The sequence below is a fragment of the Ahaetulla prasina genome, chromosome 2 (genome assembly GCF_028640845.1).
Source record: "Ahaetulla prasina isolate Xishuangbanna chromosome 2, ASM2864084v1, whole genome shotgun sequence".
NCBI classification, from domain to species: domain Eukaryota; kingdom Metazoa; phylum Chordata; class Lepidosauria; order Squamata; family Colubridae; genus Ahaetulla; species Ahaetulla prasina.
Genome location: NC_080540.1, coordinates 37,765,181 through 37,790,775, shown reverse-complemented (window position 1 = coordinate 37,790,775; position 25,595 = coordinate 37,765,181). Strand labels below are relative to the sequence as shown.

The 25,595-nt window shown below is 41.7% G+C and overlaps 1 protein-coding gene and 1 long non-coding RNA gene across 6 annotated transcripts in view; one reads left to right on the top strand and one right to left on the bottom strand.

Annotated features, from left to right (window-relative positions):
* The window catches only part of LOC131191156 (uncharacterized), a 77,322-nt gene extending 58,110 nt beyond the window's left edge, over positions 1-19,212 (bottom strand). Inside the window, exon 1 of the long non-coding RNA XR_009153440.1 lies at positions 18,966-19,212. This is a non-coding gene — a long non-coding RNA (uncharacterized LOC131191156). The remainder of the gene's footprint in view (positions 1-18,965) is intronic.
* Positions 11,598-25,595, top strand: part of ADAMTS9 (ADAM metallopeptidase with thrombospondin type 1 motif 9) — a 172,313-nt gene continuing 158,315 nt past the window's right edge. For 3 of the 5 annotated variants that reach the window (XM_058168996.1, XM_058168995.1, XM_058168993.1), the window contains exons 1-3: positions 11,599-16,143; positions 17,273-17,685; positions 22,550-22,712. In XM_058168996.1, the coding sequence (XP_058024979.1) occupies positions 16,023-16,143; positions 17,273-17,685; positions 22,550-22,712 (697 nt within the window). In that variant the 5' untranslated portion in view covers positions 11,599-16,022. Of the gene's footprint in view, positions 16,144-17,272; positions 17,686-22,549; positions 22,713-25,595 lie in introns of all 5 variants that reach the window. The other 2 variants (XR_009153439.1, XM_058168997.1) reach the window with 1 other exon arrangement.

Here is a 25,595-nt window from a genome sequence, read left to right as displayed (position 1 = left end):
TTCTGTTTGTGTGCGAGAGAGAGAAGGGGGGGCTTTCCAGAAATTGCCATAAGATATTTTGGATGGGAACAGTATACAATGTAGGGTTCTAATTAAAGTAATATAATTAATATTTCAATCTTCTAACATCTCTTTAGAGCTTGACTAACCTGAGGACTTTTTTTTAACTGTCAAGATCCTGCTTCTAGATACATTTTGAGGGTGTGATATGCAAATGATATTTTCAACAACTGATTGAAAGTTTTATTAAGTTTATATATTTAACATATATAAACAGATTTTTTTTAACGCAATAACATTACTGGTGGATCAGAAAAGCTAAAGTGTCCAAACAATAATTAATTTTAGAAGAGTGATGCTAGTCTATAATGTGCTGTTGAAGGCAACTTTCCTTCCCATGAGAGATTACAAGTTGACTTACAGAATAAAATCAAATGACCATTAAAAGGATTCATTCAAAATCAATATCGAAAGTGTTCTTTAATAGAATCCAGTTAAACTGGTATGAGGTAGCAGGTACAGTAGGTTGCCACCAAGTTAAGTTCCGTATCTTCTCAACATATTTAATGACTTAGATGAAGAGGTAAACGAAATGCTTATTCAAATTGTAGATGTCACAAAATTGGGTGGGATAACTAATTTACAGAAAGGCAGAAATGTAGTTAAAATTGGTCTTTATAGGGGTAGGCCATAGGGTCATTGCAATATAAGCTCTGCCTTTTTCATTTATTTATTTGATTTTTATCTCACTACCTATGGAGATTCTCAATCATCCCAGGTCATGGTTGTCCCAAAGGTGCTTTCTCAAAAGAACTTTGTTTTTGTTTTTTCTTTGAAGATGCTTCACTTTTCATCCAAGAACTGAAGAAGTTTTTTGGATGAGAAGCAAAATGTCTGGAAGGAAAAAGAAACAAAGGAAGTCCCATTGCCTCTTGAAAAAGCACCTTTGGGATTTTTACCTCATCAATATTATTGTTTATAAATAACTCAAAGTGGCAGATATACCTACTATTCCTTCCTGCTCTTATTTTGCCCACAATAACAACCCTGTGGGCTGAGTTGGACTGAGAGCAAGCGACTCGCCCAAAGTTACCCAATCAGTTTTTCAAGCCTAAGATGGCACCAGAAGTCATAGTCTTCTAGTCCCCAATCACTAACTGTCTCTCATACTTGCAGATCACATCATATCAAATTATCCTAAAGTGGTGAAGCTTGCATTATGTGATGCTCCATTTATCATTTACCCCCATCCCTGCTGCAGACATTGCTGTTTACAACTTAGGGAAATGGGCTGAAAGTAACAAAATCCAATTTAACAAGAAGAAATGTGAGGGTTTTTTCCCCCGCTTAGGCAACAATTAATACATAGCTATAGATCTCAAAAATTTGAATTAATAATAGTGCCTTTTCACAAGTACTCGGACTAGTATTTGACTGCAAATTGAATATGACTCAGAAGTATGATGAGTGGCAAAGAGAGAAAGCACAATTTTAGGCTGCATCAATAAAAGAATTAGACTGTACAGTTTCTAATTCCGGGGAAGTACTAGGTCTACTTGAGCCTGCATTAACGAGTTTCCACTTTGAGAACTTTGCGCTGTCCTGGGGATAATGTTTTTAATGGTTTTAAAAGTTAGATTTTTAAAAAAAGAAGTTTTAAAAAGCAAAAGAAAAGCAGGAATAGGTGCAGACAAAAGAAACAAAATTATTAAGGGACTGAAAAAATATGAAAAGAGAAAGAGCTGTATACGTATAGCCTTGAGAAGTCCGAGGGGGTCAAATCGATAGTATTTTTCCAGTCTTTGAAAAGATGTCACACAGAAGGAGGTTAAGACCTATGATTCCAGAATACAAAATAAGGATTTAAGTTATAGAAGGACAAACTTCAGTGGAAAGTTAGAGGAAAAAAACATCCAACATTAAGACCATTCAAAAGTGGAGCGAGCTGCTCAGGAGATGTAGAACATTTCTACTCATCGGATTACTTCAATGAGGTAAGTTGGGTAACTGTTACAAATGCTTTAACTTGGATTCCACATGGAGCAGGGGTTTGACCCTAAATGACCCCTTCTAATTCTATAATTTGAAGCAATGGAAACTGTAGTCCAGGTGTAGGTTAAAATCACTTTGTTGTTTAAAACATAATTTTGATGTCAACAAATACTTCATGCAGTAGCTTAGAAAAGAATAAAGACTTGATTTTGAAACTCTAGTTCAACCATGGTTAGCGCTCGTTATGTAGATGTTTGATTTGGTTTTGGTTTTAGGAGCCAAAAAAATGAAATGAAATATTCCTTTGCATTAGTTTGCACTCTCTCATAATTTGAAACTATTTCTTCTTCTTCTTTTTTGGTATGGGCAACATAATGGGAATATCTCTATATATGTATATGCATGTATTCCTGTTTGACTTGGGGGGGGGAAATGAGCCCCCCCCCCGCATTAAATTATCCAATAGAGTAGGCAGACAAAAGAAACAAAATTATTAAGTGTTGGATTTAATATTAAAAAGCTTAGGAACTTCTGGTAAACTCTAAACACATTGAATTACAACTCCTGTTATTCCCAGCCAGTGTAGCTAGCTTGATTGCCCTAACTGGGCATCATGAGGTCTGAGCCCAATACACCTGTACATATGTTCAGCCATTTTAGCACTGTTACACAATTTTATCAATATTCCTCATGTGTGGATTTCAACTCCCCATGCTAGTTGGGGAATTCTGGGAGTTGAAGTCCATATATCTTAAAGTTGCTGAGGTTGAGAAAAACACTACTTTAGAGCTAGAAGGGTGGGTTGTTGTTGTTTTTTACTATTCAAGTAAATGAAATATTGAACAAATGTATGATAAGCAGTATCAATATAAAGCAGTATAAGCAGTATATAAGCAGTATAAAGACAAGCATGTGTGTCGCAGGTATAAATGGAGTCTGACTTCCATCTTCTCTGCCAAATTAATAATATTTTGTCTATGCCCATCAAATAAATATGAACATTAGAAAAGTAGTGAACTATGGAACAGGTTTGTTTGTTTGCTTATTACATTTATAGACCACCCATCTTACCTCAAATTTACTCTAATGCAATGTTTAATACAAGATTGTAGGAATAGTGCAGCTAAAATGCTAATATATTAGTGTGATCCACTTTTATAATTTCCTTCTGAGTAAAGTTTGATAAATTATAACTTCATTATTCAAAACTGATTTGGACATGACCTTTTTATTCAATTTAAAGAGTAAAATATATGCATAGCGCCATGCATTGTGAAGAGTATGTGATATTGGATGGCTGAATTTTCCTGCATTAAACTAAGAAACAAATCTGGAAAAAGATGAAATCCCTACTTACATACCCAATGATAAACAGCCTCGCTATTTAAATGAATATTCATAGCTCATAACTGACAAGGCCAAGTGCATACATTTGCTATTTAATTTGAGTACCTTCTGTACCAATTTAAATAATAAAGTGTGACTTTGCTCTAATGCAGTCGTATCGTGATAGCAGTTTCATATGCGGATGTGACAATTAGCTAGTATGATTAAACTTTATTAGGTACAAATCTATTTATACAAACATTGGATGTTCTTGGCCTAATTTTGCTTTTTACTTGTGTCAGGACCCTCTTTTAAGATTTCATTCCTTAAAGTTACATACAAAAAGAAACAGACACATATATTAGTGCTAATATACCCATAAGCTTTTCTCAAGTGCTGGGGGAAAAGATTTTTAACTTTTGAAGGGCAGGTGTTTTGAAAGAGTATCTATGTTTTTAGCAAGTAGAAAGGTGAAATATAACTTTATATCAGAATGTTAGGAAAGATGTAATTTAAATTTTAGCTAATGGTAACTTAAGGAGACAAAAAGATACAGGTAGTCCTAGACTTACAATAGTTCCTTTAGTGACCATTCAAAGTTACAATGGTACCAGAAGTGGGCTTCACATACTGTAGCAACTGGTTCGCCCAGCAACAGAAATGTGAGTGTGTACACCAGGGGTGAAATGCTCCCGGTTCGGACCGGATTGCCCGATTCGGTAGCAATGGCAGCGGGTGGTTCGGAGAACCGGTGGCAAAAATCCCCGCCCCCCCCACTCCGCCCCAGCTGAGCCGCACAATCATCAGAGGTTGGTTTTTTTTACTTTTAAAAGCATTTTTTCTTCAGCCGAAAAAATCCTTTTAAAAGTTAACAAAAAGCCTCTGATGATCGTGCGGCTCAGCTGGGATCGTCAGAACCCTTTAAAAGCATGTTTTCTACAAGCTGTTCGGCCGAAGAGGTTGTAAAAAAAAGCTTTTAAAAGGCTCCTCTGGTGATCCCAGCTGAGTTGCCTGATCGCCAGAACCTTTTAAAAGCATGTTTTCTACAAGATCTTTGGCCGAAGGGGTTGTAGAAAAAATGCTTTTAAAAGGCTCCTCTGGCGATCAGGCAACTCAGCTGGGATTGTCAGAACCCTTTAAAAGCTTTTTTTCTTCTGGCGATCCCAGCTGAGTTGCCTGATCATCATGGCTTTTAAAAGCATTTTTTTACAACCTCTTCGGCTGCATGCATGCAGCACCAAAAACACAGCACTATGGAACGCGATTGCACCCGCAGGTCGCCACTACCGGTTCGCCCAAGCCAATCTGAGCTGGATGAATACCACCTCTGAGCGGTACTGAGAAATGCGACTTATAACATTTTTTACACTCAACGACCATTGTTGCATCCCCATGGTCACGTGATCAAAATTTTGATGCCTGGCAACTGACTCATATTTATTATGGTTGCAGTATCCCAGATTCAGGTGACCCCCTTTTGTGACCTTTTTACAAGCAAAGTTAGATTACAACTGTGTTGATAACTTAACAACTGTAGTCATTAACTTAATGACTGTTGCAAGAAAGTTCATAAAATGAGGCAAAATTCACTTAACTGATGTTTCACTTCACCAGGGGGAGCGGGATGACCCGTTGCAGGGACGTGCTGAGGAGTTTAACGGTTATCTATACGATAAAATCGTTCAGCTTAGGGACGGTCTGGACCAAAATTGTGGTGATTCGGACGGGGCATCTGAGGGCGGTCTTGGTGATGTTGTCTGGGATGAGTTTGACCCTGTGACTCCCGAGGACATGGACAGGTTGCTGGGTAGATTGAATGCCACCACGTGTTTACTGGACCCGTGCCCCTCCTGGCTGGTGCTGGCCACTCAGGAAGTGACACGAGGCTGGCTCCAGGGGATTATGAGCGCTTCCTTGTTGGAGGGAGTCTTTCCGGCCGCCTTGAAAGAGGCGGTGGTGAGGCCCCTCCTCAAGAAGCCTTCCCTGGACCCGGCTGTTTTAGGTAATTATCGTCCAGTCTCCAACCTTTGCTTCGCGGCGAAGGTTGTAGAGAGTATGGTGGCATATCAGTTTCCCCTGCACCTGGAGGAAACTGTCTATCTGGACCCGTTCCAGTCCGGCTTCCGACCCGGTTACAGCACTGAGACGGCTTTGGTCGCATTGGTGGATGATCTCTGGAGGGCCAGGGATAGGGGTTGTTCCTCTGCCCTGGTCCTATTAGACCTCTCAGCGGCTTTCGATACCATCGACCATGGTATCCTGCTGCACCGGTTGGAGGGATTGGGAGTGAGAGGCACCGTTTATCGGTGGTTCTCCTCCTATCTCTCTGACCGGTCGCAGACGGTGTTGACGGGGGGGCAGAGGTAGTGTGGGGTGCCGCAGGGGTCACTTGTGGGGTGCCGCAGGGGTCGATTCTCTCGCCCCTTCTGTTCAACATCTATATGAAGCCACTGGGTGAGATCATCAGTGGCTTCGGTGTGAGGTACCAGCTGTACGCTGATGACACCCAGCTGTACTTTTCCACACCGGGCCACCCCAATGAAGCCATCGAAGTGCTGTTCCGGTGTTTGGAAGCTGTACGGGTCTGGATGGGGAGAAACAGGCTCAAGCTCAATCCCTCCAAGACGGAGTGGCTGTGGATGCCGGCATCCCGGTACAGTCAGCTGAGTCCACGGCTGACTGTTGGGAGCGAGTCATTGGCCCCGATGGAGAGGGTGCGCAACTTGGGCGTTCTCCTGGATGAACGGCTGTCTTTTGAAGACCACCTGACGGCCGTCTCCAGGAGAGCTTTCCACCAGGTTCGCCTGGTGCGCCAGTTGCGCCCCTTTCTAGACCGGGATGCCTTGTGCACAGTCACTCACGCCCTTGTGACGTCTCGTCTGGACTACTGCAATGCTCTCTACATGGGGCTCCCCTTGAGGGGCATCCAGAGGCTTCAGTTAGTCCAGAATGCAGCTGCGCAGGTGATAGAGGGAGCCCCTCGTGGCTCCCGAGTGACACCTATCCTGCGCAGGCTGCACTGGCTACCTGTGGCCTTCCGGGTGCGCTTCAAGGTGTTGGTGAACGTCTTCAAAGCGCTCCATGGCATAGGGCCGGGCTATTTACGGGACCGCCTGCTGCCACCGAATACCTCTCACCGACCCGTGCGCTCTCACAGAGAGGGACTCCTCAGGGTGCCGTCGGCGCGACAGTGTCGTCTGGCGACGCCCAGGGGAAGGGCCTTCTCTGTGGGGGCTCCCGCCCTCTGGAACGAACTCCCCCCAGGACTCCGTCAACTTCCGGACCTCCGAACCTTTCGCCGCGAGCTTAAAACTCACTTATTCATCTGCGCTGGACTGGGTTAGTTTTAAATCTATGAGTTTTTAATGGGTTTTTATTCTAAATTTTTAATCTTGGCCAATTTAATAAGTCTTTTAATTGTATTTTAATCGTATTTATAGTGTATTGTGTATTTTTTATCTGGCTGTGAACCGCCCTGAGTCCTTTGGGAGAAGGGCGGTATAAAAATTTAAATAATAAATAAATAATAAATAATAAATAAATAAACAGAAATTTGGGAAACAATTGTGGTCATAAATCAAGGATTACCTGTATTGCCACCAAAGCATCAACATTCTTAGCCATCCATACCAAGTACTTCTAATACTTCTAAACACACACACACACACACACACACACACACACACACACGAGAGAGAGGGGGGGTGTTGTGTATTCTTGGCCTTTCTGAATTTCTACAGATGTCCCTCATGAATCTCACCTGCTATATATTCCAGAGGTTGATAATTTCTAGGCAGTCTCAAATGTTCCTATATGAGCATATGGTAGATTACACATAGCATAATTTAGGGTGTGCTTATGACAAAGAGATTGCTTTGGTTACCATGGTGAATGATCTAATTTGCAAACTAGTAAGGAGTGTACATTGCTTTTGATTTTGCTGGGTTTCTCAGACATTTTTTATTTAAAATGGCCATGATATCATAATTGGATAAGTCTTCATAACTCTGTTTTATGATGGGACTGCTCCTTCTTGGAGCAGGTTTCAACACATGGTGCCAAGGCTCGGTAACAGTTTTCATTTTATCCTTGAATTTTTAATTCTGCTAGAAAATACTCTGTATTTTAGATATTCAATGCCATTACTGGAAGTCCTCAATTTATGACTGTTACTGAGCCCAGAATTATGGTGATTAAGTTGTGGTGGTCATTAAATAGGTCAGCACAAGACTATGTGTGATTTTACAGCTTTTTTTGTGATAGCTGTTAAGCAAGTGACACTCTCATTAAGCAAATTAGGTTATAAGTAGCTCTGAGAAGGTCCATCATAAGTTTGAATAGTTGCTAAGTGAGGATTGCCTGTATATATTGGTTTCTCTAACTTTAGCACACCATCTCCATCTTGCAAGGAAGATATTGAAATCCTAAATCAGTGTCCAGTACTGTTAATGTAGTGAAGCTTAATTCAGAAAAGACTTTTGGACAGTAGAAACAAAATAGGCCATAGGATTAGAGATATCATCTGTGCTGGAGTTATATATAGCCCGAAGATTCCTTGGCTCAGCCCTAGGATTCCATTCCATACGTCTATTCCCATAATATTAATATATCTGTCCTTCATGACGTTTTTTGGCTAGGTGATACATCTTTTGATCACAACCTAGTTGTACAATATTCTCTGCCAAGGGCAATCCCTAAAATGGTTTGGAATTTCCATTGATCCAAACTATTGATTAAAGTTAGCTAAAGGAATAACATGAGTCCCTTGTTAAAACAATCTTACCAACTACTGGTAAGTTTTAGGCATGATTCCATGAGCTGGTTATGACAAGACGTTCTTTACAACTTGAAACCCTATCCCAAGGAATCTGTCCAGGTTCCAAAGGTGATTTTTCAAAAGGCAACTGGATTTCCTTTGTTTCTCCTGGAAGACCTTTCATTTCTTGTCCAAGAAGCTTCTTCAGTTTTGCTTCTCATCCAAGAAGCTTCAACTATGGAGCTGAAGAAAGAAGCTTCTTGGGCGAGAAACAAAATGTCTTCAAAGAAAAACAAAGAACGTCCAGTTACCTTTCAAAAAGCACCTTTAGGACAACCATGACCTGGTTGACTGAGAATCTCCATAGGCAATCTGCCCAGGTGTTAAGATTTTTAGGAAAATACCTTCTTTCAGTTTTTCCATCATCGAGACATGGGTGGTGGAACATGACAGAGCCAACTTGGTGATTATTCTTTACTCCAAGACAGGGGTCTCCAACCTTAGCAACTTTAAGCCTGGAGGACTTCAACTCCCAGAATTCCCCAGCCAGCTTTGCTGGGAGTTGAAGTCCGCCAGGCTTAAAATTGCCAAGGTTGGAGACCTCTGCTCTAAGAGGTGGTAAAGCTAACTGTGGCCCTCATATTGGCAGGGTAAAAGAACAATAAGCAATTTTTTTCTTATGTAGTCAAGGACTGGCTGATAAAGTTAGCATTTTTCAAGTCATGGTATATCTTAATGTGTTTTAATGTATGCTTTTAGTTATACTGTACTGTATTGTTTAAATTTATCTTGTTAGCTACCTTGAGCACCACCTATTGGTGAAAATATAGGATACACATCCTCTGAATAAAACACTGAAAATGTTTTTAAAGGAAAAAAATGCTAAACAATTATGGAGACATTTTACCATTAAAGCTTAAAATTATTACACAGTGCCATAAGACAATCAAATTTGACATTTTAGAATCATATATATTAGTTGGAGATATTAAGCCTGTGCTTAAGGCTGTAATCTAAACTATAAATCAATAGCAAGATATGCTTCAGTCAATTGCATTTTGTGTGTGTGTGTGTGTGTGTGTGTGTGTGTGTGTGTGTGTGTGTAAAGCAGATTTTCTTTTTGGTAAAAATCTGTTATTAGCACTTTAGAAGTATTTAATTTTAATGGTTTAAACTTTAGGTGCACACATGCTGTGGAGGGTAGATGAAAGACCAGTATTGCACTTTTCAACTTGCTACTTATTAACCACAGCATCTACTGTATACAATTTTGTAGTGTGTAAGTGTCTACCTGCAATATAGTACATCTGGCTCCATAATTCAGTGTTTCTGACTGCCCAGAATAAATGCTATGGACGTCAACTTGGATATGGATAGACTCTGTACAAACCAGTAGGCTCACTGAAGGATGCCAACCCCAGTCCCTCATTTTAGCCCAACTAATCTCACAAGGTCATTGTTAGGTGTATAAAATTGCAGCAGAGGAAAAATGGGATAACAATCAGAAGAACAAAGAAAGCACTCAAGAGCAGAGCTTGCCGTGACTAACATACTGTATGTCTTTTTATTTCATGAGGTGCTTTGAATATCTGGAAAAAAGATCTGGGAACATGGAACTGTAACTTTTATTGTAGCATAAGCATTTATAACTGGAGCCCCTTTATTTTAGGTGCGTTATACTTTAAGGTGAGCCAAGATGGTTTAATGATTTGTTGCAGAAGACAATGAATGACTTTAAAAATACATAATTATTTTGTAGCCCAGGTCCTGATTACCTATGGCGAGATTAGCATATTGTGCAAACACCATAATTCAATCAGCAGTGAAGCGGGAGAAGGTTATGTTTAATATTAGACAGTTCCAGGTTTAGGTGAATGTGACACCAAGGGTGTCAAGCTCACATCATCCCAGTGGTGCCATATGGTGCATTGGGACATTTCCCCCCTTCTCTAAACCGGGCATGAGCGTGGCCAGCGTGTGACGCATCCGGCCCGCGGGCTGGGAGTTTGACGGCTCTGCATTAGGCTGTCGTCATTTGATCATTGCATTGTGTGAATGCTATATTCCATTCTAATGTGAGGTACTTTCCAAGTTCTGTCCAGTCAATCCTATTACGAAAAAAGAGTGTATTCACACAAGACATGTAACCTGTCTCCAAATCAACCCATGTTATGGCCATTAAAAAATGGCCAGAAACCAAAAAACCAGAAACAAGTAAAATTGCCTTTTACAATAGACTGAAGACAATTTTGTCAATGCCAATAGTGTTCCAAGTGGTACTCTAGTTGTTTTGGGATTGCACCCAAGGCACCTCGTATTATTGGTACTACCTTTGCTTTCTTTTGCCACAGCCATTCTATTTCTATTTGCAGGTGTTTGTATTTTGTTATCTTCTCCAGTTCTTTCTCTTCTATTTTGCTGTCTCCAGATATGCCACGTCCACTATCCAATTTTTTTTTTTGTCTTTCTTATCGACAATTAAGTCTGGGCTGTTATGTGGCAGGTGCCTCTCTATTTGAATTCTAGCATTTTAGCTTTCTTCATTGTCTATTACTTTCTATATTTTATGGTCCCACCACTTCTTGCTTGAAGACAAATATTTCTTGCAGATCTTCCAATGCACCATTGTTGCTACTTTATTGTACTGTTGTTAGTGGTTAGTCTATGCAGTCTTCCTGCAGCAGCTAACCAGCTGGTCTGCTATTTCTTTTTATTATTATTAAATTTATTTGCCATCCATCTCACGGTTTGAAGCAAGTCTGAGCAGCTATGAAGCCCAGCTCTTTCACCTTGGATTTCACTGCAAAAAACCTTTTGTTTCCAAACACTGGTTGGCTGTAGCACCAAAGCCATACCTACTTCTGTCCACTGAGCCAACTTTGAACCAATTGTATTTGTAAAAATACTTTGTGGTGCAAGAGTTCATGAGGTACCAAGCACTTCCAGAAGAAACATTGCAATGAGTAACATTGCAATGTTGCCTGAACCAATAGTTAGAACAATGTTTCTCAACCTTGGCAACTGAAGATGTGAGGACTTCAAGTCCCAGAATTCTCCCAGCATACTGAAAGTTGAAGTCCAAATTGCCCAGATTGCGAAACACTGGGTTAGAAGACTTAACCAGATTAGTTGACTTGCTGATCGAAGGCTGTTGTGCAATCAGCACTGGTGTAATAACAGGAATTATTAAATTACAATGAAAGTTTTTAAAAGTGCCAAGTTCAAAACTTGAGTTGCGTTCATTCTAACCACCTCAAGGACTTTTCTGAAGAAGACAGAATGTCCTTGGTATGGTTATACCAGAGAAAAATTACAAATAAAATGAGTAACATTTAAGGTTCATTTAAGAGTTTTATTTTTAATTCCAGTTCTATCCTGAAATTAGATGAGAATAAAGAACCAGTTGGTGTAGTGATTAAAACACCAAGCTATAAACCAAGAGGTCTGGTTGTGACTTAGACACGAAGCCAGCTGGGTGAACCTGGGCCAGTCCTTATTTCTCAGTCCTAGGAAGAAGGCAGAGACAAACCACCTGTAAAATCTTGCCAAGAAAACTGGAAGGACTTTTCCAGGTAGTCACCAGGAGTTAACACTGACTCAAAGTCAATAATAATAATCATAACAACAACAACAACAAAAGTTCAACTGTTCAGCAGCAACATCAAAATGAACTTTGAACTTGAAAAATGTGTTATATTATCCATGCAGCAAGGAAAAATGGAAAAAATAGAAAGAATAGAACTGGGAAATAGAAACATAGTAAAAGCATTAACAAAGGATGATGGTAACAAATACCTAGGTATATTGGAAGCAGAAAACAGCTTGAATGGAAAAGTCAAAGTGTCAACACAAAAGGAATACATCAGGAGGGTCCGCAAAATATAAAACTAAAAGCTGAATGGTAGAAACATAATTAAAGCCTTTAATACATGGGCAGTTCCAGTGATACCCTACTCAGCTGGAATCATCAACTGGACTTTGGCTGAACTGGAAAACCTGGACCGGAAAACGCGCAAACTTTTGAATATGTACCATGCTTTACATCCACGAGTGATATCGACAGGTTGTACCTGCCAAGAAAAATAGGGGGCAGAGGACTATTGCAAATCCATCAAACCGTAGAAAAAGAAAAACGAAGTTTGAATGATTATGTGAACCAAAGTACAGAAAAATTGTTGCAGGCGGTAAAAACAGAGAACATTATAAAAACAACAGAAACAAATGCAGAATATAAGGAAAAACAGCTGGATGACAGATTAAATAGATGGAAAACCATAGCTTTGCATGGATGGCACTTGAAAAAACATTGAAGGAAAATGTGATGACAACTTTATATGGGCATGGCTTAAGATGGGAACCATTAAGAAAGAAACGGAAGGTTTAATACTCACTGCTCAAGAACAAGAACTACAAACTAATGCCATGAAAGCAAAGATACAAAAATCCACCGACAATCCGAACTGCCAACTTTGCAACAACAAAGTCGAAACTATTTCACATTTAACATGTGAATGTAGCAAAATTGCACAAACTGATTACAAAGCTAGACACGACCTAGTTGCTAAATTAATCCACTGGTCAATATGTAAAAAATAAAATTTACCTGTATCCAAAAAGTAATGGAAACATAAAGTGGAAAAAGTTATAGAAAATGAGAAGGTGAAGATCTTGTGGGACTTTCAAATACAGACAGATCGTCATTTGGAACACAACACGCCAGATATCACAGTTGTCAAAAACCGAAACGTACAATTTATTGACATTGCAGTAGGAGATGCCAGAGTCGAAGAAAAAGAACTGGAAAAAATCACGAAATATCACGACCTGGCCATCAAAACTACACCATTGTGGATGAAACATGTAGCAGTAATACCCATTGTCATCGGGGCACTTGGTACCATGTCCAATAATTTTATAAGATACATAAACAAATTGCAGCTTCCTGCAATAACGCCAGCAGGATTGCAAAAAACTGCGCTACTTGGAACATTGTACATCTTAAGGTACTTGGTTGATACCTAGGACGCTGGCAGCAACCCGTATCAACCATTAGCACCAACCAATGGTATTTGTGATGCATTTTTGAATGTTCAGTTGACTGAGTTTCATGTTTAATGAATAAAGTAAATAATAATAATATTATTATTTATTAAATCCTGTATAATACCATACCACTCCGTGACTTTTTCCCCACAGCTGAACTGAAGGGTTATCCTCCTGTTCTTTTTAATAAAAAACTGTACCAGCATTAAATTTGCTTTCCTAATTGTCAGCCCCGTGATAGCTCTATTGCTGTAGATCCCCGTCAGCTCAGGTGCCTCAAAGGTGATAGGTAACAATTATCAGATTTTCCATGTCTTCAGCTTACCCCTGGGCAGCGTCAGGATAAAATGACAAATATTACTTTAAGCCCATGCAGCTAAAGACAGCTCAAGCCTGTCTTGCTCATGGGTTAAAGATGAGATGCATCATGAAACATAGAAAGATGTTGTCCAGGCAAGTTTGCACCATGGTTATTTGCAAATGAAGCAAGTCCCGTAATTACTTCATTGTAACTTTAATGCAGCAGAGACGGATGTCATCATTTTAATGTTTACACTGCTGGTATGTATTTTATAGGAATTGTTATGGTTAACCAAGGACTGATCCTACTTACTGTGGCACAAAAACATCTCGTAAGCAGTTTTACAAGAGCTGTGCTCCTGACATTGCTTCTGTCTCATCCCTAACCTACTGCAGGGAGACCCTGAATAATCTTTAGTTCTTTTGCTATTACAGAGCTTTTTCCCTTCTTCTCCAGACACAAAACTTGCAGTACAGACAATTGATGTCTTGTTGAAATGCTGGCAGTGGCATGATCAGGGACTGGGATCTGCCCAACTCCTACTGGCTATTGAAGTCATTCCTCCCCACCACGCCACTGGGCACAGGCCATTCGCTCTGGTCCTTAGGATTTAAGGGGGACTGGATGGCCACTTCTTCAAGGGTATTGCCAAGCTACCTATGTAGAGGTATCTACATATACATAGGCCTAAATAACTTCTGCAAGACCAGATTGGCTTCTACTTATACAGCAGTCTTTCAAAAGAACAATTGAAAGAGGATTATTAGTTCATTTTAAACAGAGATGTGTTGGTGGCTTTGTTCTACATTAAAAGCTTTTTTTATAGTGCAAATGAACACACTGTTCTCATCCTGGCTTTATTATAATTTATTAGAAGATGGGGTACTGCCATTCTTGTTCTCTGAGTAACTATTTTGTATTGCGGATTGTTACCTCCAACTTTATACGTAACTACCTCACATTTCAAATAGTGAAGTTCATTTTTTTTGTCTACATGAAGGTATCAGTTATCTAGAAAAATCAATCTTTGTATGTGTCTGAATAACCTTGATTTAGAGATCAATGTGGGTATAGGAGAGGCAGAGTGAATCTATTTCTGATGTGCCTAGAAATACATTCCCAATTATTTTTCTAGGCAGCTGCATTTACCTGCCCAATATATTCAGTTGCACTGATTCTGGCATGCTACATGGTCAGCCCTATGTATTTTTTTTCCTGAAAAGACAATATTGAATTCAATGAAGCCTACATCCAAATACAACATCCAAATAAAAAAAGGTAGCATCAGTAAAAGTTACTACTTCTTTCCCCCCCTAATAGTTCATGCTTAAATAAACCTGCAGGAAAAAACACCCCAGGTTTAAATTACCCTGTCTTAAAAAAACTCTGAAATAATGCAAGCAAAAGTTCAAAAGGGGGAGGGGGGATTGTATTAAATTATTTCTTAAGAAAAGCACCGGCAGGGTTTTTGTTTTTTTTATCCCCTTGGTTGGTGACCATTTTCCTTTTTTATGTCCCTGAAAGAAAAAGGGCAAAAAGAAAGTGGTGGGGGAAGCCCCGCACTTTCCAGAAAATATTACTAAGATGCTCGATGGTCCCGGGTTAATTTTTATCAAACGGGAAGATAAATTGAGGCAAGCTTGGCCGATCAGCGCCTTAACCTTAGGGGAGGTTCAGAGCACAAACCAGGCGGGTTTCGGGAGGCAAAATCCTAACGGGAAAAGCGAAGGGGGCCACCGCTACGACTCCTTTGGGAGTGGGGGGTGGGAAAAAAAAGTGACGCGCTGCCCTTTCGGGCCGGCGCCTTCCCTGCCAAGGGTGCCCGGGCGTTAAGAGGGAAAGGGATCCCCTCCTGGAGGACGATTTTAAGAGGGAGAAGGGGCGCTGAGGCGGCTTGGCCTTGGCCTCCCCCGCCACCGAAGGCAGGCATGAACTTCCCCCAAGCCCCCAAAAACTCCGCGGCCTCCGCGCCATCAAGCAGCAACCCCTCCGGCCGAGCGGCAAGCAAAAAGGCAAAGAGCGTTTGCCTTCCCCACCTTCTCCCGCCTTTTGTCCCCTCCTTCCCGGGAGGCGGGAACTCTCGGATCCCGCCTCCTCGGGATCCTAAGACTTTCCAAGGACCCTGAAGTGCGGCGGAGAAACTGGGGGGAGGAGGCGGAGGGCGAAGAAGGGGAGCCGCAGCTTTAGTGGGGCTGATTTCTCTCTCTCTCTCTCTCTCTCTCTCTCCTCCGTCCCCTCCACCCCAGCCCCGCTCGCTAAAAGCACGATGCTGGTGTTTATCCTCTCCCGAGCCCGACTCCTTTTTCTCCTCTCGATCGACTGGCTCCAGGGCGGACAGTTCTCGCCACAGCCGAATCCCGAGAATCCCAATTAGATGAGCGCGATCCTCAAGTTGAATAAAAGTGAAGTTGGGGAAGGCGGCGTGGGGGGAGGAGGAGGAGGAGGAGGAGGAGGGGAGAAAAGACCTCGGGAGTTTTGACAATAAACCACCTCTCCTCCCCTCTCCGCCCCCCCCTCCCCAAGCAACTCGAAGGGAGGACTTTGGGGGGGGTGCCAAGGGGGGTTGGAAAGCTTGATCGCTGCAACGAAGCGGCACAAACCACCATGCAGCTGGTGTTATGGGCGGTAGGATTAAGCACGCTACTCCTGCAAGACTTCTTGAATAGAGCCGGCGCAGCAGCAGCAGCAGCAGCAGCCAGAAAGCAAGGGAGGCATCTCCGACAAGGTAAGATGCTTGGCAGGACTTGGTGAGAAGTCGCCAGAGCAGCGCGCAAGAGTTGTCGGAAAGAGAGCCAGCGACTTTGACGTTACTTTGTGTGAGGACAGGTTGTGTTATCCTTTCCTTTTTCTTTTTCCCCCCCTTCTCTCTTTCTCTCTCTCTCTCTCTGTCTCTCCCCCCCCCCCCCCGCTCTAACATTGCTGCAGGGGAGGAAAAAACGGCAAAAGCTCAGAAAGCGTGTTAAGCCCGTTGAAGTTCTCTCCAGTCGGTCAGCAGCTCCGCCTACCATGTATGCTAATTTTATTCATGGTGGCTCTTTTCGTGCATGTCCTAGAAAGCACCGATCAGGAGAGTCACTAAGTGTCCTCTTGCCACCCCGAAAGGGAAGAGAGAGAGAGAGAGAGAGAGAGAGAGAGAGAAAACCTACCCGTTCCCCATGCATTAACTGCAAGCATATCTCTTTATCTCTCTCTTGACATTTTGGCCTTTTGCATTAAAGCTAATAAGGTTTTATTTTTTTTTTTAAAAAAAAATAATCCCAAAGGGCACAGTTTGAAACTCTTATTGGTGACAGTATTCTCTGAGAATATGAGAAGCTTCTTGCAAAGCTTTTTTTTTTTTTTTTAAACTTATTTCCTATATGATGAGTTTAGGGTATATTAATAGTGAACAACGATTGTATTCCTACAATCTGTTAATGCTGCAGGGGGTTGTTTTGGAAGTAGTATTGGCAGGTCCTAACTGAGTTCCTTTTTATTCTTGCAAATGCTGCTGATTGCGTGTGTGGTTCGCCGTGTTTAGCTTGGTTACATAAAGGCTAAAAAATGAATTCAGCATCCTTTGTGGCCACTTTCTCAGTTGCCGGCTGTTCACCTATGGGACGGTATGCAGACCGGTCAACTTTGGGAACGTTGCAGAACTGAGTTGGGGTAGTAAAGGAAGGTGTTTGAGTTGGACGATAAAGTTTTAGAAGGGCTTTCTAATTGGTCCCAACAAGAATATTCCTTCGTGACTGGCTAAATTAATCTCCCTGTTGGACCAGCACTGTAAAAAGTATTGTTGAATAGTGCGCGCATGCGCACGCACACCCACACCCCCATATCCATTCATGGGCAACTATGTCAACTTTTCACAGCCAAACTGCTGGAGACGCTGCGAGAGTACGAGATTGTGATCCCGACCCGTGTGAATGAGCTTGGAGAACCGTTGCCTACAAAGGTGCACTTTCAGAGAAAGAAACGAAGCCTTCGTTCAGAAGCTGAGCCCTGGATCCTGGATTCTCCCTCTTCTCCCACCGCCTCCTCTTCTTTCAGTACCACCCAAGTGCATTATAGACTGCAAGCCTTCGGGCAGCACTTCGTTTTCAACCTTACGGCCCATTCGGGATTTATTGCCCCTCTTTTCACGGTCAGCTTCCTTGGACAACCCGAGGTTAACCAAACAAACTTTTACACCGAGGAGGAAAGTGATATTAAGCACTGTTTCTATAAAGGGCATGTCAACACAGAGTCCCAACATACAGCAGTCATAAGCCTGTGTTCTGGGATGGTAAGTGTATAATCCTCTTGGGGAATCCAGGGTTTGGTTTACAGGATGCAAATCAACATCGTCTTAAGAAAAGACCTGAATTCCCAGCTTTAGATCTTGCTAGCAGAGTGGGAAGCACATTGTGTGTTTTTAAACCTCTTTTCTTTCTTCTCTGTGGTTTATCTTGGTTCTGATTGCAACACAACTTAAAAACACAGCAAAACTTTTCTTCAAAGTTGTGCTGATCAACACTGCAACAGGGTGCCTTTCTTTTCCCGGTTTCTTGCCCCCCTGCCTAGCCACTTTATTTCTTTTAGATTATAAATAACTTGTATCTAGTGGCAGGAAACTTAAGAAATCATTACTGGAGTATATGGCAAAACCTCAAGAATCAAAGGCTTTGCTTTTAAGGAGCTCTCAGTTTGATTGATGGGAAGGGGAGGAAGACGGGAGGGAAGTCCTGGGAGGTGCCAGCAACATGCAGTAGTCAGGAACCATTTCTATACTTTTTCTCTTAAGGGTCATCCCAGACAGGTAGTTTGGGAGCCTTGTTTTGTGCACTTGGCAACAGCTGTGTCCCTGAAGACTTTCAACAACTTAACATCAAGGAGACTCTGATGTTTGCCAGGGGAGTGAAAACAAGGAGGTGGGGTTTACCCCAGGTGGCTTTTGGGAAGAAGGGGCCACTGAGTGGGTTGGTGAGGAGCATTTGAGTCTGAACTGCAAACAAGGGTGGCACTTGGAGGCCCGAGGGACATTGAAGGTGGAGGGAGGCAAACAGAAACTGCGTAATTGATTCCTTCTCCCTCACTCCCTCTAGGGACGAAAGTTTACTCCAAGCAGATTTGAGTGCCAATGCTAAGAGCCAGTCGCTCCCGTTTAATGGACTGGGATTTGAAAAAGGCAAGGAATTGCCAGCATGCATACATTTGGATTGAGAGGAACCATTCCCACCACCCCTGGAACAGTGAAACGGTTTAGAAGTGGAGCAGTTGTGGGGGAGAGTAAAGGAGAGGATTTCAAAGCACCAATCAGTAATTAGATTTAACTCCTGTTCCGCTTGAAAACTTATGCTGTTAGCAGCTCAGAGTTTGTTGTGGATTGGGGGGTGGGGGTGGGATCATAGTTTGGTAACTGTCTGCTCTGAGAAGTGAAGAAGTAGGGGTTTGGGTTCCTCTAATAGATTTTCAAGATCTGTTCTGCAAATATAATTGGGGAGGGGGCTGAGGGAGCTAGGCTCTTCTTTCCTTCTTCCGTATTCTAAAAAAAGGATGCAAGCAGCTGAGTTTAGCTATACTTACCAGCCAGGCCGAACTGTCCAGTGGCAGTGCTCTACATCAAACAGGAAGGGGCTGCAGGAATGGGGAGCCCCCATTCTCCACCATCACCCCCAAACCATCTTGACTTCCTCCAATTTGTACCGTGGTGGTCAGTTTCTGGGCTTGTTGTTGTTATTGTGGATGTTCTGATGTTTGGCGGGTGGGGCAGAGGAGAAGGAGGAGGGCCGATACCGCCCCACAGCGTTCTCCCAAGGGAACCAGCAGAGCTGGTGGGAGTGTGTTTTTCCAGCCCTCCAGGCAAGTTGCAAGCAGGGTTGAAGCTGAAGAGGAAAACAGTTCACACCCATTTCCTAGTAGATAAGGCACTGCAAGATTTGGCATTAGCTTTCATGGAAGATCAACCTTAAGGGAGGCCAGGCTCTTTTATGGAGAATTAAGGTGGAAAGAAGAGAAGGTCCAGAGACAGGTCCAAAATGAATTGTAGCAAATGGCAGGAGGATCCCTCCCCCCAACTTGGAAGTAACCTCTGGAATGTGGGGGAGGTAAGACTCTGTTGTATAGCATCTGCCTTTAGTGTGGACACTGGCAGACAGTGCCCTCTTCCATTTATAGAATGTTTAGAGCAGTGTTTCTGAATTTTGTACAGAAAGACCCAATGGATCTTTTCAATTTTTTATTACAGTAGAAGGAGCAGGGTGTAAAGACTTCTATTATTTTATCAAGGAAACTCGTGGAAGAAGAAAGCTATCTCTAAAGCAGGGATCTCCAACCTTGGTCCCTTTAAGACTTGTGGACTTCATCTCCCAGAGTTCCTCAGCCAGCAAAGCTGGCTGAGGAACTCTGGGAGTTGAAGTCCACAAGTCTTAAAGGGACCAAGGTTGGAGACCCCTGCTCTAAAGTAAAATTGCCCCGTTCCCCCATAGTCTGTATTTTTTGTTACATACAGTTCTGAACTTGTGTTTGTGAAATACTGGCCTGATGAAAGATGTGAAGGGGTCAGTTACAATTATACCGCCTCAGCTTGGGTCTCTAGGTTAATTTTCACTTTATTTATTTTCCTCTTACATTATTTTTATAATTCAAGGTGGTGAACATATATTATACTCATTCCTCCTCCTATTTTACCCACAACAACCCTATGGAGGTGGGTTGGGCTAAGAGAGAATGAATGGCCCAATGTCATCCACCCAACCATTCATGGATAAGGCAGAACTAGAACTTACAGTCTCCTGGTTTCCCACCTGGTGCTTTAACCACTAGACCAAACTCCTTTCCAAGAAATTGGATGAGCAACTAATTTGGGAGGCAGGTTGAAGACAAGACTGGCTGACTAAAAGCATACTTCCTGGAAAATGTTCCTTTTGGTTGTTGATTTTTTTGGTTGCATCACTGTGCCGTAGTAAGGCTCCCAAAATTTAAAAAGATAAATTCATCAAAGATTTTGAATCTGATAGGGAGTCATGAAACTGGTTTATCTAGTATACCAGGCCTGTCAAACTGGCGGCCCACAGGTGGGATACGGCCCATGAAGGCCATGCCCACCCCGGCTCCGCAAAGGCAAAAAAACATCACGATATGGCCCACAATGTTATCAGGTTTGACACCCCTGTAGTATACTATCTAAAACAGTTTAAAACGGTTTCATAAATTATGTCAACCGTTCTCCAAATAGTACTCTCCAGATTTGTTGACCATAATGCAGGGTATTGTGATTTTACAACAATTTCCCGCACCCAACTTACTGCTGCCAACATGCCACAGCCAATTCACTATGGGATAACTCTACATGGCCAACTTGCCATAGGACAAGTTACACTAATATCAAAGAAATAGTGGAATAGAATCATTAAAGGAAGGATACCAAAGGAGAGTCAAAACGAAATGTGAATGACAAAAATTACAATAATTTTGTAATTAATTTCAATAGTTAAATTGAAAGGTTGAATTGTACCACAGCGAGTTGTGGCGTGGTGAATTGACCACAGCAAGTTATCCTGCAGTGACATAGCGAGTTGGCCATGGTGCGTTGGCTATGGTGAATTGGCCATGGTGAGTTGGCTGCGGCGTGTTCTCCCATTCTTCAGGATTGTGGCAGTGACTGGAAGACCTTATTGCTGTGCAAGCTGGCATTAAAAAACATTGTGTCTCCTTCAAATTGTGCTTGTTTGCTGGTGACTTCATGGACAGGGCCATTGAGCTAACTTTCCAGCAGTACAAAAATGGTTTGCCGTTGCATTCTTCCAGTTGAGATCTTCAACTTCCCAGGCTGGTATAGTGCTCTGGAAGTCTCCAGTGCAAGTACTAACCAAATCTGCACATCCAAAAGTGACCAACCATTGCAACCTGGTTTAGGTAAAGGTCAACTCAGGTTGGCAACTGAGTGTACATTCAAGAAACCACAGCTAGACATGCTTTCTACTTGGTTAGGCAAGTGTGAGAGCCTTCCTGAAGTAGCTATCAAGGGGAAAATTATCCTTCCTGAAGTAGCTATCAGGGGAAAATTATTACACGTATGGGAGCAATTATATCAGCTTGCATGTACTTGATTTAATTTTCATAAGGAAGTAAAAGTAATTTTGTGGCTTCGTCCTTTTTTTTTTTTTGGAGCATAGCCTTTACCTTGACCCCAGAAAGAGCTGACATGCAGGAAGCTTAAGGTAAAGGTAAAAGTTCCCCTCGCACATACATGCTAGTCATTGCCGACTAGGGGGCAGTGCTCATCTCCATTTCAAAGCTGAAGAGCCAGCGCTGTCCGAAGACGTCTCCGTGGTCATGTGGCCAGCATGATTTCAACGCCAAAGGCGCACGGAATACTGTTACCTTCCCACCAAAGGTGGTCCCTAATTTTTTCTACTTGCATTTTTACATGCTTTCGAAACTGCTAGGTTGGCAGAAGCTGGGACAAATAACAGGAGCTCACCCCGTTACACGGCAGCACTAGGGATTCGAATCGCTGAGCTGCCGACCTTTCGATCAACAAGCTCAACGTCCTAACCCCTGAGCCACCACTTCCCTATTCAGGAAGCTTAGGAATGATAAAATATATAAAGCAAAACCAGACCAAAAAAAAAAGCCCTTGTGGGTCTGAGAAACAGCTACAGTTCTCAGCAGAAGATTTAGAATAGAATAGAATAGAATAGAATAGAATAGAATAGAATAGAATAGAATAGAATAGAATTTTTTTATTGGCCAAGTGTGATTGGACACACAGGGAATTTGTCTTGGTGTATATGCTCTCAACGTACATAAAAGAAAAGATTTGTTCATCAAGAATTCTAAGGTACAACACTAAATGATAGTCATAGGGTACAAATAAGCAATCAGGAAACAATTATTATCAATATAAATCGTAAGGATACAAGCAACAAAGTTACAGTCATACAGTCATAAGTGAAAGGAGATCGGTGATGGGAACAATGAGAAGATTAATAGCAGTGCAGACTTAATAAATAGTTTGACAGTGTTGAGGGAATTATTTGTTTAGCAGAGTGATGGTGTTCGGGGAAAAAATTATAAATCTCTATTAAACTTTGGTGGCTTTATTATTATTGTTTTAAGCACAGTTCCGTTGAAAGTTATATGACGTGTCTCTCATTCCTTCTCAGTTAGGCACATTTAGGTCTCATGATGGAGAATACTTTGTAGAGCCGCTCATATCACCTGATCAACAAGAATATGAAGAAGAGCAAAGAAAGCCACATATTGTCTACCGGCATAGTGTATCACCTACATTCTCACCGAGGAACAAGCAGACCTGTGACATTTCAGGTACTTTCTGTTTATATTTTCTCAGGTCTTTGGTGTGAATTGGTAAAACAACTTATTAATAACTTACTTACTACACTACAATACTATTCTATTCATGAGAACTAAGAGCCAACATGAAGAACTGATTGTATTACTCTAAAAATAGTAAAGTGTCTTCTTTCTCCTCCATCTTCACTGAGTCTTTGCACCACCCAAGGTTTAGGTCGATGCTGGGGTTCAGCACCCCTGACAGCCCCCTTTTGGGGGATTCAGCGTTCCAGGAAAACCCCCAACTCCAAGTAAAAACTCTGAAGCAAGCATTTTCCAAAGTTCTATTTTACTAGAATAGGGAAACTGGTACATCTGGGAAAACCTGAATCTGAGAGGTCCAGGTTTTCCCTCAGTAAATCAAAAACTCCAAAACTATCCCCTCACTCCTCAGTCAATCACATGCTCCAATCACCATCCGTCTCACCTTGAGATAGCACTCCGACCACTCCTTCTCCAGATGCAGGATCAGCCTGACCTTGTCCAATAGGAAGAATGCTATTATGTCTAAAGACAACCCCTCTACTAAATCCCCCCTCCTACTTTCCCACACATGAGAAAGTGGCAGCACAGAAGCTTCCGGCCTAATATGGCTTCCAAAGCTGACATAAAGAAGAATTGATGCCAGTACTGTACAGAGCTCTCCTGGGGTGGAGCTCAGCCGCTTTCATCTCTCATTACATTCCCTTTATAGGTTATATTCCCTTTATAGGTAGTCCTCAACTTATGTCCACAATTGAGTCCAACATTTATGTTGCTAAGTGAGACAGTTAAGTGAGTTTCATCCCATTTTATGACCTTTCTTGCCGCAGTTAAGTGAATCACTGCAGTTGTTAAGTTTTTAAGTGAATCTGGCTTCACCATTGACTTTGCTTGTCAGAAGGTCACAAAAGATGATCACATGACTCCAGGACACTGCAATGGTCATAAATATGAGCCAGTTGCTGAGCGTCTGAATTTGGATGTTGCAACGGTCATAAGTGTAAAAAAAAGGGTTAAAAAAAAGTCCCTTTTTTCAGTGCTGTTGTAACTTTGAGTGAATGGTTGTAAGTCAAGAACTGCCTATATTTCATTATGGTTGAATCTGAAAATGAGCCCTTAGTCTCTTTCTATGAAAAATATAATATGGTATTCACTTTATAGTACCTCAAGAAGGAAAGGAAAACTTTCTCCAACTGATTTGTGGCTACAAAAGAGCCATGGTGGTGCAGTGGTTAGAGTGCAGTACTGCAGACTGCTGATTGCCACCAGTTCGGCAGTTCAAATCTCACCAGGCTCAAGGTTGACTCAGCCTTCCATCCTTCCGAGGTGGGTAAAATGAGGACCCCGATTGTTGGGGGCAATTATGCTGACTCTGTAAACCGCTTAGAGAGGGCTGTAAAAAGCACTGTGAAGTGGTATATAAGTCTAAGTGCTATGACTATTGCTACACCCTAGAATTCTGAGTTGATATAATTTTATTTCATGGTTTATGTATTTATTTATTCAATTTCTATCGATTGATTGAGAACGTAGTCAGAACAGAGAAAACTTTAGCTGCCATCCAGTGTTCCTTCCATTATTATTTTTTAACTTTTAAAAGTATTTTTTCTTCGGCCGAAAAAATGCTTTTAAAAGTAAAAAAAAAAGCCTCTGATGATTGCACGGCTCAGCTGGGATCGTCAGAACCCTTTAAAAGCATTTTTCCTCCAACCTCTTCAGCCAAAGAGGTTGTAGGAAAAAAAAAGCTTTTAAAAGGCTCCTCTGGCGATCCCAGCTGAGTTGCCTGATCGCCAGAACCTTTTAAAAGCATGTTTTCTACAAGCTCTTCGGCCGAAGAGGTTGTAAAAAAAATGTTTTTAAAAGGTTCTGGCTATCAGGCAACTCAGCTGGGATCGTCAGAACCGTTTAAAAGCTTTTTTTCCTCTGGCAATCCCAGCTGAGTTGCCTGATCATCAGAGGCTTTTAAAAGCATTTTTATACAACCTCTTCGGCCGAAGAGGTTGTAGAAAAAAATGCTTTTAAAAGTAAAAAAAAGAAAAAAGTTGGCCACGCCCACCAAGTCACATTACCCCTCCCAAGCCACGCCCACAGAAACGGTAGTAACAAATTTTACATTTCACCTATATGTCCCTAGAATGTATTTTTATAATCTTGATTTAAAACTAGTAAACAAACCACACTTTAAATTTGGTGAAAGTGCCTTACATGCTGTTTTGAGTAATTGCTACCTATAAAGTACATGGTTAATTGCCTCATATTGGAGAGAGGTGAGCAGGATTTTATGGCAGCCATAAATGTTGACCTCGAGATCTTCTGTTCCATATTTTGTATTCTAAGCAATTCAGTATATAAGGATATATAGAAAACGATGGAGATTTTCAATAGGGTTTAGTTTGGAAGAGGTGCTTCGGAATACGGGCACAACACCTGCCAGTTGATTCATTAAAGGAGGTTTGATTGTTTCCAGGATTTGTGTGCAGCTTCTGGAAGTGGATATGATTGCTTTAATGAGTCAAAGACTGGATGGCATCTGCCTTACTGCACGTTCTGAAGCCCATCTTTCAAATCAAATCTGAAGGATTGGGCAGCCATAGGTATTGAGCTGTACAGATAATACCTAATCAGCCTTTCCCAAGTGGGCATGGTCCAGATGTGTAATGGGAAAGGGGCGAGTAGAAGTATGAATGCAACCAGGAACCATCGTGCAGAGATGTGACAATTGCATCCTATTATTTATTTATTTTATTTATTTATTTTATTTGATTTTTATACCGCCCTTCTCCCGAAGGACTCAGGGCGGTGTACAGGCATAATAAAACCGACATTACAATATACAAGTTTAAAATATGATTTAAAAAACTTATTTTAAATTAG